The 22,500-nt window shown below is 38.7% G+C and overlaps 1 protein-coding gene across 1 annotated transcript in view; it reads right to left on the bottom strand.

Moving 5' to 3' along the window:
• The window catches only part of LOC137648621 (enoyl-CoA hydratase, mitochondrial-like), a 237,554-nt gene that overhangs the window by 29,720 nt on the left and 185,334 nt on the right, over positions 1 to 22,500 (bottom strand). The window contains exon 6 of the mRNA XM_068381560.1: positions 10,367 to 10,434. Within this exon, the coding sequence (XP_068237661.1) occupies positions 10,367 to 10,434 (68 nt within the window). The remainder of the gene's footprint in view (positions 1 to 10,366; positions 10,435 to 22,500) is intronic.

The following is a 22,500-nucleotide window of genomic DNA, read 5'->3' as shown; positions in this document are numbered from 1 at the left end:
TTTGTTAAAAATTTCATTAGACAAGTCTACCTGGAAAGCATAAAGCAAAGGTCTTGTCAAAGCAGATTTACACGTAGTTATCGTGTTGGCTGCTAAACCTTGTTCATGAAGGTGAATAAAGAAAGACAAATAGAAATCCATCGAAATTTCCTTTGGATATCTTGCCTTGACAAAGGCCACCCATTTCTTCCAAGATGACTCGTATTGCCTTTTGGTAGATTTTGACTTTTATTCCTCTAAGAAGTCTATACTTTCTTTTGAGATCCCGAACTTTTTCTTTACTGCTAGGGAGAGAAAATCGTGAGATGAAGGTCTCGGGTTTTCTGTAATGAAGCGAAGACAGTCGACTTTTGTACTTGTTGAGACACAACTAGGTCCGGCAGAGGGATCAGCCTCGGCTGTAATTCCAAAATCAAGGGGAACCACTTGCTCCGGGGCCACTTGGGAGCCACTAGGGCTGCTGTTCCTTGAAAAGATCTCAGCTTGTTGAGGACCTTCATCAGCAGGTTGGGTGGAGGGAACAGGTAAACCCTGGTCCATTTGTTCCAGTCTAGGGACATGGCGTCCACTGCTTCCGCTAGAGGGCCCTCGTACGGGGCCACGTATCGAGGAAGTTTCTTGTTGTCGCTCGTTGCGAAGAGGTCGATCTGCAGTTCCGGGACTTGATGTAAGATGAAGGAGAATGATCTTGCGTCTAGGGACCATTCTGACTCTATCGGAGCTATCCTGGATAGATGTCCGCTGTCACATTGCGGAACCCCTGAAGGTGAACTGCTGACAAGTGCCATCTCTTCTTTTCCGCTAACCGGAAGATGGCCAACATCACTTGGTTGAGTTGAGGCAATCTCGAGCCCTGACGATTCAGACATCTCATTACCACCTCGCTATCCAGAATTAGTCTTATGTGGACTGAAGGACGAGGGGATAATTTCTTCAGTGTGAGGATGACTGCCATGCCCTCCAAAATGTTGATATGAAAGGTCTTGAATAGAGGGGACCAAGTTCCTTGAGCTCTGCGTTGATGAGAGTGACCTCCCCCTCCTTCCAATGATGCATACCGTGTGGATGACGACTGAGGGTGGAGGCGGTTGAAGAGGTATTGACCTCTTGAACTTCTGGCCTCCGACCATGGCTTGAGAAGTGATCGTAGCCGAATCGGTAGTGGTCTTCTTAGATCTCTTTGAGCGTTTGATGCGTATCTTCTCCAGACTCCTGATGCATCTTTTAACTGTGCTCTTAGCACTGGGTCTGTCACTGATGCAAACTGGAGGGAGCCCAGCACTCTCTCCTGTTGGCATCTTGAAATCCTGTCGGATTTTAGAAGTCTCCTGACAGATCCCGCTATCTCTCTCCTCTTCTTTAAAGGAATGGAGAGACGATGAGACTGTAGGTCCCAATGTATGCCAAGCCATTGGAATTTCTGAGCTGGAGATAGTCGAGACTTTTTGGTGTTGATCTTGAATCCTAGATGTTCCAGGAACTGGATCACTTTCTTGGATGCTTGCAAGCATTTCACTTCGGATGCTGCCCACACCAGCCAATCGTCCAGATATGATACCACCTGGACACCCTGTAGGCGTAATTGTTGAACAACTACTTCTGCAAGCTTCGTGAAGATCCTTGGGGCTATGGTTAGTCCGAAGGGCATGGCTCTGAAAGCGTACTTTCTTTTTTGTAGCCTGAATCTTAGGTAGGAGGAGAGTTGGCGATTGATCGGAATGTGCCATTAGGCATCTGCCATGTCTGTGGAGACTGTGTATGCCCTTTTGGGCCACAGGGCCCTTATGTGTTGAAGGGTCAGCATCTTGAACTTCTTGTTCTCGATAAACTTGAGTGGCGACAAATCCAGAATGACTCTGAGTTTGTCTGAGTCCTTCTTGGGAACACAAAACAGCCTTCCTTGGAATTTGATGGACTATGCCCTCTTCATCACCCGTTTGCTCAAAAGCTCTCTGGTATATTCTTCCAGAACGGGGGTGGATGTTGGAAGAACTGAGGAAATGATGGTGGAGCTGTCTTCCTGTTCCAACCTAGTCCATTCTTGATTATGATGTGGGCCCAGGGATCGAAGGTCCAACGATCCCGGAAGAATCGGAGTCTTCCTCCTACCGGAAGCATCTCATTGCCTCTGGTTTCCGGAGGGCTTGCCTCCTTGACCGCGTGCTCCCTTACCCCCTCTTCCTCTCGAGGGACACGTAGAGGAATCTCTACCCGACCCCCTACCTTTAGGGCAAAAGGTGGTGGTCTCCCTCTCATAGGCGGGAGTAAAGGCTGGTGACTGAGTCACACCTGCTGGGGTACCATCTGGTAGGTGGGTTGGGGTTGTGCCACCGTCTGTGGCGCCGCGGTCACGGGAAGTTGTTATTGTCTAGCAGGGCGAGTTGGCACTCTTGGACTCTTTGTCTTCCTCTTCGGTTGGTGACCCTCATCCGGAGAAGACTTCCTCTTAGCCGACATGCCCCACTTCTGGAGAAGATTTCTATCCTCCTTGGCAGCCTTGTTGACTATCTCTTTGACCAAATCGTTTGGAAATAGGTCTCCCCCAGGTATTGGAAGATATCAACTTCCTGGGCTCGTGTTTAACCGTAGCCGAAGCAAACACGAACTCTCTACAAGCCCTTCTTGCCCTAACGAAGCTGTAGAAATCTTTCATTAGGGTTGCCAAATGTGTCTTGGCCATAACCATGAACACCTGGAGGGACAGAGAGGCAGCAAGCCTCTCCTTTGCATCTTGTTCCCTACGTAGGAGAAACTCAGACAACTTGGAGGGGTTTTCGTTGAACTGACGTCCAGCGATATCAGCCTCCAACTTCCCGACTGAGAAGGTAAGTTGAATATCCTTCCAGTCTTTGTCATCCGATGGGAAGGCTAGGGAAAGGGGCCTACACTCTTCCAGTGCAGGGCAAGGTTTCCCCACTTCCACTGCCTTAATCACCGCCCTGAATGATTTTTCCACAAAGGGGAAAGCCATAGTTGTTGGAGCAAGAAAAGAGGGATGCTTCTTGCTCAGGGACGGCACCTTGGAATTGGTGAAGCCCTTGTCCTTCAAGCTGCTGGCTAGCAAAGCCTGAGCCTTCGTATGGTCAAGCACTATGACCTCCTTAGGCTCTGTCTCCTCCTTGGATACCGGTTCCGTCCTTAGACGAACGAAGCAGTCTGGATAGGACTCAAAGCTGGGCCAGAACTCGATGTCCTCAATAAGGGCAGCTCCCAGCTTCTCTGAAATAAAGATCTTACCGTTAGTTATCGGCATGTACTCGGCCTCGGAACACGAGGGAAGATCCTTATCGTTGAGTCTCCGTTGAGACCCACGGGACACTGTAATCTGAAGAATCTCCCTCCTGAATGCCGCTTCCTTTTGTTCGCTCTTCTTCTCGAACATTTCCATCATCGCTTTGATGGCAGACAGGGTGTCGTCGAACCTCTCAGGTTGAGGAGCGGAGGACGTAGAGGCTACAGGTTCTGGGGCAGGAACCGACGAAACAGAGACTGTTTCGACTTCCTCCTCTTCCGTCTCTGGAGCCATTGTTGACTCCTCATCTCGACCTTCTGCTAGAAGGTCCTTTTCGGTGTCCTCTGACACCTCTGACATCCTCTCATCATCTAGATGGATGTCCTTCATCGCATCCGAGACATCCGTGTTAACGGATATCTGGACACAAGGGTGAGGCTGAGGAATAACAGCAACCGCAGATGCTTTGGGGAAAAGAAGGGCTCTCATACGCTCAATAGGGAGGTAAGGCCCCGTGGCATTCTTTTGGAAGCCACGAACCCATCTTCGCAGCTTGTCCCGAGCTGCATCCCTTGACTCCGTTGTCTTGGGATTTTCAAACGCCTCATACAACAGGTCCTTACAAACTGTACATATCTGTGGGTCCCAGTATTTGAGAGGTCCCTTGGTGATGGAACAGCGGGAGTGTGTCCTACACCCCAGATGGCCATAGAAGCTTCTGCTGCGCACCTTGCAGAAAACACTATCGCACTTCACATGGTCCTCCTGTAAAGAGAGGAAAATAAAATGAGTACAGTGATGCCTCAGGATACGAAAGTAATCCGTTCAGGATACGGTTTCGTATCCTGATTTTTTCGTATCCTGATTTTTTTGTATCCTGAGTCGCGTTTTACATGTAAATAGCCTAATCCGTTCCAAGCCTTACGAAAAGACACCATGCAATGCAGCCATTTTTATCATTCAATAATTAACCCAACCGTTAAAAACAGCCTAATCCATTCCAGAAACCACCATGAGATTATTCAATAATGTAGTTATAGCCTAGTTATCCCCTCTAAGCCCTAAGAAAACGGTCCGATTTCTTTACAGTACTACTGTATAAAAGTTACGGTACTGTATGTAAAGCATTTGGATCAGTGAAGGTGTATTGTTACCTGTACGTACACCTAAATTAAGGATTGATACCCTGAAAAAAAGGTTACAGTTAATTAACAAAAAAGTTGAAACTTACCTTTTGATTGAGACGATGTCCGATAGCGAAGTCGCGGCAGAGGAGGATGGCATAAGGCAGAAAACGTAACAAGTGACAGACTACGTACAGTAATTTACACACTTAACACATTAACACTTAAACTTTGCGAAATAAAAAAATGGCAGAAATAATTAACACTTAACATTACGTATGGAAAACTATAAAATGAAAGAAAAAATTACTTTAACACTTAACGGTAACATAAAACTTAAAATTGAATTTTTTTTTTTTGCTTTTTAATAACTACATTTTTCATATTTTCTAAATTTCTTCTACTTCATCACTTTCTTTTTTCTGTTTCTTTTCTTTACTTTCACCTTCTAATTCTTCATCACTTCCTCTTTTCTGTTTCTTTTCCTCACTTTCACCTTCGTCTTGGCCTACTAATACTACTGGCCTCTTTAATAAGAAACTATCCATTGAAGCTTGTTTCTGCCTACTTTTCAACACATTTCTAAAATGCGTTAGGCAAACGTCATTGCAGTGTTGAAGCACACGGTTGGAATAAACTTTTTCTGGATGTTCCTTTTCGACGTAGTCTGCCATTTTATGGAAACATGCGAGAATTTCCTTAATGTCTGCCGTTTTCAAAGGTGTAACATCCTCCTCATCACCTCTAGAGAACTGCTCTTGAACAACACTCATTTGCATCGTCTCCAACTCCTTCAGGTCGTCCGTCGTCAACTCCTCGTGGTGCTCCTCGATAAGTTCATCTATATCCTCGGCGCTAACTTCCAGCCCCATGGACGTACCAAGATGTACGATGTCAGCCACCTCAGACTGCTGAATGGGTTCAGGATCGTCAACGATCTCGGCTTCGCATCCAGGCTTCCCGAACCCCTGGAAGTCTCGTGCAGAGACAACATCAGGCCACAGCTTCCTCCAAGATGAGTTCAGGGTACGCCTCGAGACTTCCTGCCAAGCGAGATCGATGAGTTTGAGGCATATCACGATATTAAAGTGATCTTTCCAGAATTCACGCAGAGTGAGGTTTGTACTTTCTGTGACTTGGAAACATCTCTGGAAGAGATGCTTCGTGTACAATTTTTCAAAATTAAAAATAACTTGCTGGTCCATGGGCTGGAGGTGAGGGGTGGTGTTAGGCGGTAGATACAGGACCTTTATGAAGGAATACTCGGCCAGAAGATATTCCTCGAGGCCAGGATGGTGAGCTGGAGCATTGTCCAACACCAGCAGACATTTCATAGGGAGGCGCTTTTCTTCCAAATATTTTCGGACAGTCGGACCGAAGCAGACATTCACCAATCAATGAAAAGTTGCCTCGTTACCCAGGCTTTAGCATTCGCCCTCCACATCACGGGAAGGTTTTCCTTGATGACTTTGTGGGCTTTGAAGGCTCGGGGATTTTCAGAAAGGTACACCAGCAGGGGCTTTATCTTGCAGACCCCACTGGCGTTTGCCCAAAAAGCAAGGGTAAGCCTGTCCTTCATAGGCTTATGTCCGGGTAGCCTCTTCTCCTCCGCCGTGATGAACGTCCGACGAGGCATTTTCTTCCAGAAAAGCCCAGTTTCGTCGTAATTGAAAACTTGCTGCGAACTGTAGCCTTCCTGCAGAGTCAACTCTTCAAACGTTTTAACAAAGGCTTCGGCGGCCTTCGTGTCCGAGATGGCTGCCTCCCTATGCCGTACCACTGAATGAATACCAGTCCTTTTCTTGAATTTCTCGAACCACCCCCAAGAAGCCTTGAACTCTGGGGCTTCCTGCTGGGATGTTCCTTCTCCTGCCCCTTCTTCGGCCTGAGAACGCACGAGATCACCGAAAATAGCGGAGGCCTTCTGGCAAATTGTAGTCTCAGTGATGGTGTCTCCTGAGATCTCTTTGTCTTTGATCCACACAAAAAGCAGCCTCTCCATCTCGTCATGCACGTGGGTTCTCTTGTTGGAGAAAATAGTGACGCCCTTAGAAGGTGCCGCTGCTTTGATGGCCGCCTTCTGCTTCAGGATGGTGCCTATCGTAGATGGATTCCGGCCATACTCCTTGGCGATCGCACTTAAACACATGCCAGACTCGTAATTTTTCACGATTTCGAGTTTCGTCTCCATCGAGAGCATCGTCGTCTTCTTCTTTCCTTCGGCAACATTCTTGGGACCCATGGCTACAGTATTAAGCTCAATATGTAATACACTATGTACGTTATATACAGTACTATGTACAGTATAGTAAACACTAATACAGTACAGTGCACAGTAACGAATGTTTAATAACGATAACACGTGGCGTACGAATGTATTTAACACTACGTCAAACAAGCGAAAGCACACAATGTCTGTTAACGATACCGCAGTCGGAACGAAAAGAGAGAGAGAGAGAGAGATGAACGCCCGTGCGTAAGCAAGGTGGAATAGTTGCCGACCAATAGGAAAGCAGGATCTTATGGCGTCAGCTAGCATCTGAGTAGGGAGATAACCAATGGGTGAGCGGGAGGCTGTAAGTGAGTTTACCCAAGTTCAAAGTCTGGCGGCGCGCGCTTTTTAAAATTACTCTCGGCGTCGAGTTGGGATCTCGTAAGCTTTTCGTATCCTGGAATTTTATTCGTATACTGGGGCATAAAAATCTTCGAATCGCTTTTCGTATCCTGAATTTTTCGTAAGCAGAAACTTTGGTATCCAGAGGTATCACTATATAACGTAGTCTATCTCACTAGACAAACTAATATTATAATAAGTATCATAATAAAATTTTCCATTTTATTTTAATGCATATAGCTTAGGATAGGTAAGCTAGAAATGAAATAGGAAAGACACATACCTGTGTTTCCCGCCCAGCCAATTGCTGTGACCTCCCTCAATATTAATTCTAGGGTTATATTTTTATCCTATAAGGAAAGAGTAGTGTAAACAACACCCACTTCCAAAAGAGTTAATAATGAAGGTCAGAATAACTAATCAACTATCAGTATAAAGAAAAGGGAATTCCTTTCCCAATCTTATAAGGTCTCAACAATAGACTGCGCCTGGACACACAGAGCATGTTGGAAAATTATTACTACTGTATAATTATATACCATAGTTTTCTGTCTGCAGTATACTCTATACTACAGATGTACTGGCTACTGTATATTCATTTACTGTAGTTGCTGCCGGCATGCAGCCGGCAAGGCTAGTACCTCAAACTCAATTCAACTGGCACAAAATTGATCATTCTTATGGCCGGCAGTCCACCCCATTGCCGGTGGCTCACAGGACTGCCGGCGGCTTGCCAGACGCCGGCGGGTCACCGGTTGTCGGCACACTATCCCAGCCAGCATTCAATGTGACAGGGTAATGGCCGGAGTGCCCGACTCAGCCGGCAGAGTCAGATGTGACAGTGAATTAACGGCTGTTGGACCACAAGTCTAGCCTGCATCTTGCCGGCAAGGTTAGTGGCCGGCAGCCGCCAGTTAGGTTAGTAGCTGGCGGCACTAGCCCATAAAGAGAAAGCAAGGAGTGAAGGGCGATGTAAGGGTGGCGTCACTAGCCACTGTATCACTTCCTTCCTCCTGAATGAGGGTTCTAATGGAAGGGGCGAATATATAATAATCAAGCTTCCACCCATCCACCTCTATGCCGGTATCTGCCGGTCATAGGATGTGGATGGCAGCCCAAGGGAGGACTGAAGAACACTCCAAAGCAAATGGGTCTCCTGCCGGCAGCTAGACCTGCCGATACAGCTATCCCGGAACTTCACGGAACTTCATGTCCGATAGGGAAGCTATACGACTAGGCTAACAGGCAGAAGCCCAAGCCGGCCCTACAACCTGCCGGCAATCAACGAGATTGTAGGACAACGGCCACAAGGATGTGATGGCAAGGCCATCACTAAAGGACAGAATGGGAAGGGGATAGGGTCCTGTATAAGGTGTGAGAGGAGCCGGCAGCATGCCGGCCCTACCACACCTAAAGGAAACTCTGTTTCAGTATCAGCGCCATCCTAGGCATATGGAGAATACATTCCCCAGCCTAGGGTCTGCCAATACAGTAAAGGGGGCCGGCATCTTCTAGCCGCCCCCTTTAATCATAGAGTCCCAATGCCGGCGCCATCCTAGGCAGAAAAATAATCACTATTCTTCAGCCTAGGGTCTGCGAGCACAGGACTAGTCAACTAAACCACAGGGAGAAGGGGATCACATGACCCCTTCAAGTGCAGTCTAGGGAGGCAAGGCCTCCTGTGCCAACCAACAAGATCCGAGAGGGGAGTACATTCACCCTATCGATCAGCTGCCGGCACACGACAAGTACTCTGAGGTTCTGACCCAAACCCAAAGCTAACCAACAGTAGCTAGGTGAAGGGGCAGAAAAACCCTAGCCTAACCTTACCAGAATCACAATTCGAGGAAAGACCAACTAGGATTGTAGCCATAGGCTATACTCAAGAGGGAAGGAGGGATTACCCTATACATGAGGGTAACCTGGGAGATTGTATGAAAGTATACTAAAGCCACTAGGCTACTAGCTTAGCGACAGTGAGATCGACTACCTGACTCATCGAAGCTCTCTCGTATACTATCTTAGAAGAGGAAATTTTATATGCAATCCATATATCTTACATGTATAAATTGCCTATTATCTTCATTTAAATTTAATAGCACCAGGAACACTTATAATATCATGCAATAGAGTAAACTATAACGCCTAGCGTAAACAAGATCGGCTACCTAATTCGCCAAAACTCATGTGAATACTATCGGCATAATATAAATAATTCCTAGCAATGAAGACTACACAGCTAAATATTTTTATTTAAGCTATTATACCGGGAAAGTCGTTCTGACTAACTAAATAACTCATGCGTTACGAACGACAGCGCCGAAGGCGCCTCCAGTCTAGGCAATAGCTCTGCCAAGAAACATAGTTTAATTCGAATTAATTCTTACTTTACAGCCAGAGCTAAATTTATACAACATAAGAAATAAATACTCAACTTTCCAGAGGCAGAAGAAGCTGGAGATTGCATGATAAATCCTGAAAACAAGGCACTGGGAAAACCACCAAGCTGAACCGCTATAGAAAAAGGAATGAAGATGGCCGACGATTATGGCGCCATCTAAGTACTCAAACAGTAACGGAGGAAGGAAAACTCTACAACGGCTCCTCTTTTATTTTGCCACTTTTCCCCCTCGAAGCGTAAACGCTATGCGGGGTGCAGATTGCTATGTGGCGTGTCAAGAATACGTCCCCTGATATTATGCGATATCCTAAAAGGAAACTTTAAGGATATTCGCGCCAGGAGTTAGAATTCTGGAGACCTTAAGTTAAATTCTCTGGGAATATCACCGTAGTCAAATATACCCTAGGAAGCTACTTAAAGGAACCTAAAATCTTTGTTGGTTGGCAGAAGAAAGGAGGAGGAGGGGCTAATATCAGGGAGGGGAGATCTTTTAGTGGAATTTCCCGAGTGTGAATTAGGCGATATACAACCACTCGCTATACTCTTTTGTATGATATACAAGTCATTTCAACTTCCATATGGTTTATATTTGTAAATGAAGTATCTGATATGTCATCGATTTTAGCACCGGGTATGTTTTGATGTCAAGCAATGTCCTCGTAGTGAAGGGATTAACACCCTCCTCCCAACATTATTATGAAATTAACCTAAAGAAATAGTCTAAACTCTCAACCTTCACTTCACTAACCAAATCTAACTAGCAGCTTTCAGCACATTAATGTTGGGTAAAACATTAAAATAATGAAGTATTTCATGTTTCAGCTTACCTCACATAGGAAACTGGCTCTTAGCAAAATGGATCACAATCAACTTATCAACAATAATCTCTCCACATCAACAATAAGTGAGGTAATGGGTCAAGTAAAACAAATTTGTTCATCATACAGATACCAAAAGTACTACAACTTATATGTGTGTACTCACACATTACTCACCGTAGCAAAGGTTGCATGGAATAGTTTCTTCTCAAAATTAAGGCCTTCGCTTAGTGGCATTTCATATGCTGTGGAGAAAAGGTGAAAATTAAATTTTACAAAATTGAGCAAATGAATTTTCTTTACCTCAATATTTCTTATAAATTCATTTATTATTTAATCAAAATTTATGAAACGTTCAATTAAAAATTTGTGGTGGATCAGGGGTTTCAAACCTAAAACCTTGTTCAATTTGTGACAAACTTTCACTGGCAAACAACTAGGGTTAGAAACATTAAACTCTACCTGCTGAGTTATCAACAGCCATTGCCAAATCTGATCAGATTTTTTTTATAAAAGCAGGACATTTCATATACAGTAATGCCTCACAACGCAAAACTGATTCGTTCTGGAGTGGCTTTCATAAAGTGATTTTTTTTTTTGTGTTATGAGTCACATTTCACAAGCAAATTCCCCAATTCGTTCCAAATACTACAAAACACCACATTAAATCTCATTATAAAGCTACAGTATAACCACAAATAAAATACTGTACAGCCAAATAAATTTGAACCATTCAATAAACCTAAACTAAATGTTTTTTCTCTTGCCTGAGAGTACACTTGGACACACTATGTTATCTTATTTCTCTTCTTGTTTTGTTTGAAGTTTTTATAGTTTATTTAAGAAATATGTATTTTAATGTTGTTACTGTTCTTAAGATATGTCATTTTTCCTTGTTTCCTTTACTCACTGGGCTATTTTCCCAGTTGGAGCCCCTGGGCTTATAGCATCCTGCTTTTCCAACTAGGGATGTAGCTTAGCAAGTAATAAAAATAAAAATAATAATAATAATAATAATACCTATAAATTATGTAGTTATTACAACATAATGTAATAATAAATGGAAAATAATACAATACATACAGTACAAAACTGTACTATTATAGTTACCCCTATTATAGACAACAGCTACATTTTCTGTTGTCTGAACCGATTTTCTTCAACTCTGTGATGGGTGACTATTTCATTATCAGCCTGGCTGGCAAATCTCTTTTATCAAAGTGAAACCTTTTTCGTAAAGTGAGTCATAAAAATATTCGCATCTTGTTTCACAGCTTGAAAATCAGCGTAAGCAGTCTTTCACGAAGAGAGGTATGACTGTGTGTGTGTGTGTGTGTGTGTGTGTGTGTGTGTGTGTGTGTGTGTCTATATATATATATATATATATATATATATATATATATATATATATATATATATATATATATATATATATATATATATATATATATATATATATATATATATATATATATATATATATATATATATATATATATATATATATATATATATATATATATATATATATATATATATATATATATATATATATATATATATATATATATATATATATATATATATATATATATATATATATATATATATATATATATATATATATATATATATATATATATATATATATATATATATATATATATATATATATATATATATATATATATATATATATATATATATATATATATATATATATATATATATATATATATATATATATATATATATATATATATATATATATATATATATATATATATATATATATATATATATATATATATATATATATATATATATATATATATATATATATATATATATATATATATATATATATATATATATATATATATATATATATATATATATATATATATATATATATATATATATATATATATATATATATATATATATATATATATATATATATATATATATATATATATATATATATATATATATATATATATATATATATATATATATATATATATATATATATATATATATATATATATATATATATATATATATATATATATATATATATATATATATATATATATATATATATATATATATATATATATATATATATATATATATATATATATATATATATATATATATATATATATATATATATATATATATATATATATATATATATATATATATATATATATATATATATATATATATATATATATATATATATATATATATATATATATATATATATATATATATATATATATATATATATATATATATATATATATATATATATATATATATATATATATATATATATATATATATATATATATATATATATATATATATATATATATATATATATATATATATATATATATATATATATATATATATATATATATATATATATATATATATATATATATATATATATATATATATATATATACACACAGTAGTACCTCTACATGCGATCTTAATTCGTTCCGGGAACTGCATCGTATGTTAAAACGATCGTTTGTTGGAGCAAATATTCCCATAAGAATACACTGTAGTTTGTATAATTTGTTCCTCAGCCCAAAAACCCATAACTCCTCAATAAATTGCTACACATAATTACACATAACATTAATACAATTGCATAATACAGAAAAATCTAAAAAAGAATAATAGAAAAAATAAATAAAAAAGGAGTTTTTATTGACACTTTACCTTAGAGACAGGCCAGCGCAGGTGTAGGAATTGCTACGCAGGAGGAGACGGAAGATCAGCGAGGAGGTAGAGATGGCGACTGCGATAACGTACCGTAACTTACTCTAACTTACACTATGTGAACTTTAACTTAACTTAGCTTAACTTTTTTTTTTCATTTTTATATTTTATATTTTTTTTACATTTTTTTTTTATTTTTTATTTTCAATTTGCATCACTTTCACTCGATTCGGTCTAACTCTTCTTTGCTTCACTTTCTTTCTCTTCATCACGATCACTAGACCGCTTCGTAGATTTTTTAAAGAAACTATCGAGAGAAAGTTGCTTGGTACGGCTTTTGAGAATTTTTATAAAATGAGTTAAACAAACATCATCGAACTGCGAAACTACACGGCAAACCTGAAGTTTCTGTGGGTGATGCTTATGGATGAAATCAACCACGTCTTGATGATATGCCAACATCTGTTTTATTTCAGCCGAACTTAAGATGTGACCTACGTCTTTTTTAATTTTGATTTGCATCACTTTCACTCGATTCGGTCTTACTTTTCTTTGCTTCACTTTCTTTCTCTTCATCACGATCACTAGACCGCTTCGTAGATTTTTTAAAGAAACTATCGAGAGAAAGTTGCTTGGTACGGCTTTTGAGAATTTTTCTAAAATGAGTTAAACAAACACCATCGAACTGCGAAACTAAACGGCAAACCTGAAGTTTCTGTGGGTGATGCTTATGGATGAAATCAACCACGTCTTGATGATATGCCAACATCTGTTTTATTTTAGCCGAACTTAAGATGTGACCTACGTCTTTTTTATTTTTTATTTGCATCACTTTCACTCGATTCGGTCTTACTTTTCTTTGCTTCACTTTCTTTCTCTTCATCACGATCACTAGACCGCTTTGTAGATTTTTTAAAGAAATTATCGAGTGAAAGTTGCTTGGTACGGCTTTTGAGAATTTTTCTAAAATGAGTTAAACAAACATCATCGAACTGCGAAACTAAACGGCAAACCTGAAGTTTCTGTGGGTGATGCTTATGGATGAAATCAACCACGTCTTGATGATATGCCAACATCTGTTTTATTTCAGCCAAACTTAAGATGTGACCTACTTCCTCGATCTCCTCCAACTCACTCAACTGTGCTTGGAACTCATCATGCTGCTTGGCTTGCAGCTCCTTGAGTTCCTCGGTGGTGAGCTCTTCATGATGCTCATCGACGAGTTCGGTGATGTCATCTTCATCAACCTCCAGACCCATGGACTTGCCAAGGGATACAATCTCTTCTACGTCTTCCTCTACGGCAAGCACAGGTTCAGGCTTGGGGCCGAAACCTTCAAAATCTCTAGGAGAAACAGCATCAAGCCAAAGCTTCTTCCAAGCTGAATTCAGTGTCCGACGAGTTACTCCCTCCCAAGCCTGATCTATGATCTTTAAGCAGTGCACGATATTGAAATGGCTCCTCCAAAATTCATGCGAAGTTGGTGCTTTGCGTGACATTAAGACACTGCTTGGTGTAAAGCTTCTTAAAATTAGAGATGACTTGCTGGTCCATGGGCTGGAGGATACGGGCGGTGATCGGTGGAAGATACAGCACTCTGATGAATTTGAACTGGTCGATGATATCATCTTCGAGTCCTGGGGGGTGAGTGGGTACATTATCCAAACAAAGCAAGCACTTCAAAGGCAAATTCCTCTCCTGAAGGTACTTCTTGACAGCAGGGCCAAAAACTAGGTTTACCCATTCAACAAAGATATGCCTAGTGACCCAAGCCTTAGAATTAGCACGCCACAAAACATGCAGCATGTCTTTATTAATTATATGTGCCTGCCTTAAATGCCCTAGGGCTTTCAGAATTGTGAACCAATAACGGCTTTAATTTGCAGTCCACGCTGGCATTTGGCACAAAGGGCAAGAGTCAACCGATCCTTCATAGGCTTATGTCCAGGCCTTTTCTTCTCTTCATTGGTAATGTATGTTCGACTAGGCATCTTTTTCCAAAACAGACCGGTTTCATCACAGTTGAAAATTTGCTGCTCTAAGTAGCCTTCCTCCTCCATGATCTTTTCGAACTTAACAAAATCGTTAGCAGCCTTGGTGTCCAAACTTGAAGCCTCTCCGTGCCAAACAACTGAATGAATCCCGGTCCGTTTCTTAAATTTCTCGAACTAACCTCGAGACGCCTTGAATTCCTCCATTGTAGGATCGGTTGAACTCTCCCCTGCGTCACCCCCAGAGCCCGCCGCCTTTAAGTCACAATAGATAGCGCAGGCCTTCTCACAAATGATCGTTTCAGTGATCGTATCGCCACCAATCTCTTTGTCCTATATCCATATCAACACAAGGCGTTCCATCTCTTCCAGGGTAGGGCTGCAACGTTTAGAAATAATGGTGATCCCCTTCGATGGTTTGACTGCTTTAATGGCTGCCTTCTGTTTGATGATCGTCGAGATCGTAGACATATTCCGGCCATATTGTTTAGCCAGATCGCTTACACGCACACCTCGCTCATGCTTTTCTATTATTTCTTGCTTTAGTTCTAATAAAAGCATTGACTACTTCCTTTTCTCACCACTACTACTTCCTGAACCGAAACTAAGCTTTTTAGGACCCATGATTAACCATAAAATAAAAAAAACAAAACGTGAAAAAGGAAGATAAAAAGCACTGTTAACCCTTTAACCCCCGGGGTACTTGGAAATTTCCGTGCCTTAAGCCCCAGGTGTTTTCAGTTTTGAAGGGCTTTTCGACTTATTTTTTTCAAATCGCGCCCACAGCCTCAATTTTCATCTTAGAGAGGTCAGATTGGTCTATTTTTTTTGGAAAAAGATTGAAGTTTTCAATATAGTTATCAAAAGTATAAAGAAAATAATATAAATAGCCGCTATTGTTAGATGAAGTTAGGCGATGACGAAATTTTTTATCTTCTTTCGTATACATTCCGACAAAGCACAGAGGGGTCTTATCACAGAAATCTTAAAACCATACCATCTTATAGAAAATTTATTCAGCTATAAAATGGTATATAATAGTTTGTAGTTAAAAGAAGGAAAACATGAAAAAAAAATAGTATACTCACAACAATTGTAAACCTAAATTTCCTTAGCGCAAGTAACGAAAATCGGAGATTGCAAAAGTTTCTTTCTATCGATCATACGTAACTTATATTTAGAGTAATTTTTTTTTGTTTTTTATTTTGAAGTAAATTAATTGAACTTTCTAATGACATATGCGAAAATAAGGATAAAGCCATGTAAATAGTGGCTATCGTTAGGTGAAGTTAGGCGATGACGAAATGTTTTATGTTTTATCGTATACATTCCGATACAGCAAAGTGAATTCTCATCAAGGAGACTTCAAAATTATACCATCTTATAGACAATTTATTCAGCTATAAAATCGTATATAAGAATTTGTAGTTAGAAGAGAGGAAACATGGAAAAAAATAGTAAACGAGCAAAAACTGAAAACCTAAATCTCGTTACTTGCGGTGAAGAAATTTGGGTTTACAGTTTTTGCACATTTTATTATTTTTTTTCCTTACTCATTTCTTCTAACTACAAACTATTAGATACAATTTTATAGCTGAATAAATTGTCCATAAGATGGTATAATTTTCAAGTATCTGTAATGAGAATTCTCTGTGATTTATTGGAATGTATACGATAAAATAAAAAAAAGTTTGTCATCGCCTAACTTCATCTAACGATACCCACTATTTACATTGCTTTATCCTTATTTTCACACATGTCATAAAAAAGTTCAATAAATTTTCTTCAAAAATAAAAAAAAAAAATAATAAAATTCCTCTAGGCATAGGTTAGTTATGACCGAAAGAAAGAAACTTTTGCAATCTCCCTCTCTCTCTCTCTCCCTCTCTCTCCCTCTCTCGCTCTCTCTCTCTCTCTCTCTCTCTCTCTCTCTCTCTCTCTCTCAGCAAAGTCAGTTTGAAATATGCACACTGGCTGCCTAAAATAAATCGACGTATTTTCAAATGAATATATATATATACAGTATATATATATACATATATATATATACTATATGTATTCCTATAGAATACTTGAAATAATATGAAAACATACATGCATAAACACATCACCAACCTTACAAATCGTAGTTACCATGTCGAGACAACGGTCGTAATTTTTTGCCTTGAGCTACCATCATTCACGGAATTTTTTATTTATACACTGATCTTACTTGACCTTTAGGCATTTTATCCAACAAATGCCTTCACACATATAAAGAGGAATATTCTAAAAATTTATAAAGCACTATCACTTATTAGAATAGGCTGTAAAAGCGCAAAATTGACGGATAACGCACGAAAGCCAAGGTTCTCTCGCAAAGTCAACAGCTGAACTAATTACTTCCTGGCAGACTCGCTAGTCGCTCTGCTTACTTCGTCCCAGTCACCCAGCCAACACGTTGTTCATATAGATCGAGCGCGGGAATGAGCATAACGGCGATGAATATAATAATATACTAAAGGTTTCGGCAAAATAGAAATAAAAAATATACAAAAATAATCATGATAAGCATAAAAACCGCATGGCAACTTAAATAAGCTGCTTTCGGACCTTTAAATTCCGAGACACGGAGATTTAAAGAGCATTACGCTCAGTCCGGGGAACTTCTCACCTACGCCATGGCGCAAACGTAAACACATCGTTACCATGGTAACGAAATCATTTTTAGTAATTACTCGTGTAAATAACTATGAAACCTAAACATACTGCATATGATATATGAGCTGAATCCAAGGAACAATCAAACAATAGTCACGCAGGAGTAATGATGATAATTTTTCGTAAAATTTGTATAAATGACTATGAAACACCCCAAAAAATACAAAGAAAAATAATCTGATTGATAACAGAAAGTTTAAAGGTCCATCTTGACCTCTGTGGGGATCTGGGCATTGTAAAACAATGAAAACATTGTGTTACCATGGCAACGGAACCATTTTACGTAATTATTCGATAATAATAGCTATGAATTCAGCTGTTTCCTTTACATAAAATTTAAAGGTCATTCATGACCCCTGTGGGCCTCAGAGAACTTTTTATTCACATTACATTGATGATAAGATGTCGAAGGAACAACAACACCACACTCTTGCACTGGTAACAGTGCCTTATTTTCGTAATATTTGTGTAAATGCCTATGCAACCTAAAATTACTACACAGGAAATATCAGCTGATTCTTCAAAGAAAATTTAAAGGTCCATCTTGACCCTTGTGGGGCCCAGAGAAACTTTTTATTCATGTTACATTGATGACAAGACATCGAAGGAACAACATCACAACAGTAAAGCGTTGTATTTCAAATACAAGGCCTGCCAAGACCTGTTATCTACGCATAAGTATAGAAAACGTACCCCGTACGTCCATGGGGGTAAAGGGATGGCTTATAAGGGGTGTACCCGTACGTCCTTTGGGGGTAAAAGGGTTAATAACGGAGCGAATAGAGGACAACCACACGATGCGCACGAGATGAGAGGACTGATCAAGGCGCCGCTCGATTGGCGTCCCTCCGACGTGCTACCGTCTACCAGCGTAAACAAAAAACTACGATCAACGCTTCGAGAAAATTCTACGCATATGATCTACGTCGGATGTTGGAGCAAGACTTCGGGTGTCGAAACGAAAATTTGTTCGAATTTTAATTCGGGTGTTGGAACATTCGTATGTAAAGACAATCGTATGTAGAGGTTCCACTGTGTATATATATATATATATATATATATATATATATATATATATATATATATATATATATATATATATATATATACATATATATATATATATATATACATATATATATATATACATATATATATATATATATATACATATATATAATATATATATATATATAAATATATATATATATATATATATATATATATATATATATATATATATATATATATATATATATATATATATATATATATATATGATAAATTTAGCATATTTAGATGTGTTTTTCTTAGTCAATTAAGCAGTATATATTTTATACATTAATGTCTGGATTCTCTTACCAACCTCGGGATCAGAGCCCGTGGGGAATCACACAAAGACAATAGCTTCTGTCCGGCCGGGAGTCGAACCCTGGTCCAGGAAACTTGGATGATGTATGAACAATGACATATCACTTGGCCAGGAGGTATGTCATTATTCACACAATTTTCCTGGACCAGGGTTCGACTCCCAGCTGATCAGAAGCTATTGTCTTTTGTGTGATTTCGCCTGGGGCTCTGATCCCAAGGTTGGTAAGAGAATAGTCATTAATGTATAAAAAATATATGGCTTATATGGATATATATACTGTATATATATATATATATATATATATATATATATATATATATATATATATATAATCATCATCATCTCCTATGCCTGTTGACGAAAAAGGGCCTCGGTTAGATTTCGCCAGTCGTCTCTATCTTGAGCTTTTAATTCAATAATTCTTCATTCATCATCTACTTCGTGATTCGTAGTCCTCAGACATGTAGGCCTGGGTCTTCCAACTCTTATAGTCCCTTGAGGAGCCCAGCTGAACATTTGGTGAACTAATCTCTCTTGGGGAGTGTGAAGAGCCTGCCCAAACCATCTCCATCTACCCCTCATCATGATCTCATCCACATATGACACTCGTGTAATCTCTCAGTTTCATTTCTAATCCTGTCCTGACATTTAACTCCCAATATCCTTCTGAGGGCTCTGTTCTCAAATCTACTAATTCTATTGGAAATTGTTTCATTGTCATACCATGACGCATGTATATACTGTAACACTGATCTCACTAAATTGATATACAGTATAGTCTGATTTTTATATGTAATTTCAGACGATTTGCTATCCAAATTTTACTTAACCTAACCATTGTCTGATTTTTCAATCTTCCACTAAACTCCAATTCTAAAGTCCCTGTATTGAAGAACATAGTTCCTATGAATACTTGAATGATTCTACCTCATTCTTCTTTTCTCCTTCCAATGATATTTCATCTTCCATTACTATCATCTCTGTCTTTCTTCTATTGATCTTCAGCCCAACCTTTTGTGATATTTAATGCATTCTGGTAAGCAATCATTGAACATCCTGTGGTGTTCTGCTAACAAGGACAGCATCATCACCATATTCTAGGTCTGCTAAATTCCTATCACCAATCCAGTCCAATCCTTCTCCACCATCTCTGACTGTTCTACACATTACAAAATCCATGAGGATAAACAACATAGGTGACAACACATTTCCTTGGAGTACTCCACTGGAAATTCATTTGATAAGACTTCATTATCATTAACTTTGCACTTGCTATGCTCATGAACAGACTTAATAAAATTTACATATCAAAGAGGGATTCTATAACAACGCATGACTCTCCACAAAATTCGCCGGTGCACACTATCAAAGGCTTTTTCACAGTCCACAAATGCAATCAAAAGGGGATTTCTATATTCAACGCATTGCTGTACGACATGTCTCAAAATGAAAATTTGGTCAGTGCAACTTCTACCTTTTCTAAATCTCTCATTCTCGCCAGTCTCTTTAGAATAAGCATACTACACATTTTCATAATAACTGATGCAAGCGTTATGTCTCTGTAATTATTGTAATCAGTCAGGTCTCTTTTTTTTTTTTTTTTTTTTTTTTTTTTGCACCAACACTCTTAACTCCCATTCATCAGGTTTTGCCTCTTCATGCCATATTCTACAAAATAATCTTGTAAGTAGTCTGGGAGTCACTTCATTTTCTGCCAGTATCATTTTGGTAGTTATTCCATCTCTTTAGTTTATTGAGGATAGCTTCGACTTCAAACACACTAATTTCATTCATGGGTATATCAAGGTCTTCATCAGCATCAGGTATATCAATCAAATTATTCCCTTCATATCTCCTACTCATAACCTCACTAAAGTATTCCATCCAACGTTGTCTTCCTTCATCTTTTATTGCTATAACAGAGCTCTCTCTTTTTGATGGGTATATGCTACTTCTTCTTTGCCCTAATCGAGATTTCATTAATAATTCTATGAGAAATTCTTACACCATAGCCACTTCCTGAATTCATAGTTTTGGCAGCCTCATCTGCTTTACTGTCTAAATATTCTCTCCGGTCATTTCTAGCTTTCCTTTTGAGTTCAATATCAATACTGACTTAGCACGCTCTACCTTGTAATTTCCATCACTTCCTCGAAAACTTTTCAACAAGCAATTTCTGTCTTTGTCTCCTTTTTATAGTATCTTAAGTATCATTCAATATCCATAGCTTTCTCCTTGTAACTGTCTCCCAAGACTTCACTACCAACTGATTGATATATGTTCATAATATCACACTATTCTTTATTAATTGTCTGTTCTCCATCTCTTAAGTGTTTCTAAGACTGCAAATTGATTCCTACATTCAATTGCAAATGTTTCTCTATGCTCTTCTTCTAAAAGCATAGTTGTATCAAACCTAGGTATTCTATCCCTCTTTCTGTTGGGTGCTTTCAGTTTTAATTTTACTGTGGGAATGAGGTGCTGGTGATAACTACTAATATCTGCACCTCTACAGCTTCTAACATTTCTCAGAGTCATCCTTCTCTCTTTCTAAATGGCAATATGACCTATCAGATTTTTGTAATTGCCACGTGGTGAAGTCCATGTACACTTGTGGATGTTCTTGTGTTGAAAAAGAGTACGTCCAGTGACAAAATTGCTTGTTGAACAGAAACTTATGAAATGTGCTACATTTTCATTTGCAACTTCGCCAAGACACTCAACACCCACCACATTCTTTATCTCTTGATTATGTCTTCAAACTTAAGCATTGAAGTCACCCATCACAATTTTCATATCTCTTTCAGGGATCTCATCTATTACCCTCTGCAGTTCTTCAGAGTATTCATCTTTCCTTTCTTCAGAAGAATCATTTGTTGAGTCATATCAAACTATAATACTCATATTGCACTCCTTTGATTTGAACTTTGCTAGTAATAATCTACTATTTACAGCTCTCCACTTGGTTAATCCCTTTCCTGCTCTTGGTGTCATAATCATTCCTACCCCTTTTCTTCCAACTCCATCAGATCTTCCTGAGTAGATATATATATTGCCTAGGTCTAAAGTTTCCTTACAAATCTCCATGCAACGTATTTCACTTAGGGCCAAGATATCCAAGATATAATTCATAAATTCACTTTCCACTTTCATTAACTTCCCAATTTGATTTATGGTTCTAACATTCCCGTTACCTATTTTCAATTTTTCTTTAGTATTTATAACCCAGGAAATTCTAAGCACCCCGTTACGCCTGGGACTGGGGTGCCATTCTATCATCTTCTCTTTGCATGACTGACCAAATCCATAGCGGACTCATAAGCTATATACATAAAAGGATAGCCAGTTACTTGTGACGAGCAGTGCCTATTTAACTATGGCGAGTGTCCCCTTGTGGTCCATACTAATTCTAGTAAGATTAACACTCAGGCATAAGGAGTAGAAGCCAAAAAGACATTTTGCCTTATGCCTTAAACCCAATCCATCACACTGCTATCAGTGAC

Source organism: Palaemon carinicauda, chromosome 10 (assembly GCF_036898095.1).
Source record: "Palaemon carinicauda isolate YSFRI2023 chromosome 10, ASM3689809v2, whole genome shotgun sequence".
NCBI classification, from domain to species: Eukaryota; Metazoa; Arthropoda; class Malacostraca; order Decapoda; family Palaemonidae; genus Palaemon; species Palaemon carinicauda.
Note: the sequence above shows the minus strand (reverse complement) of the source record. Positions and strands in the feature narration are given on the sequence as shown.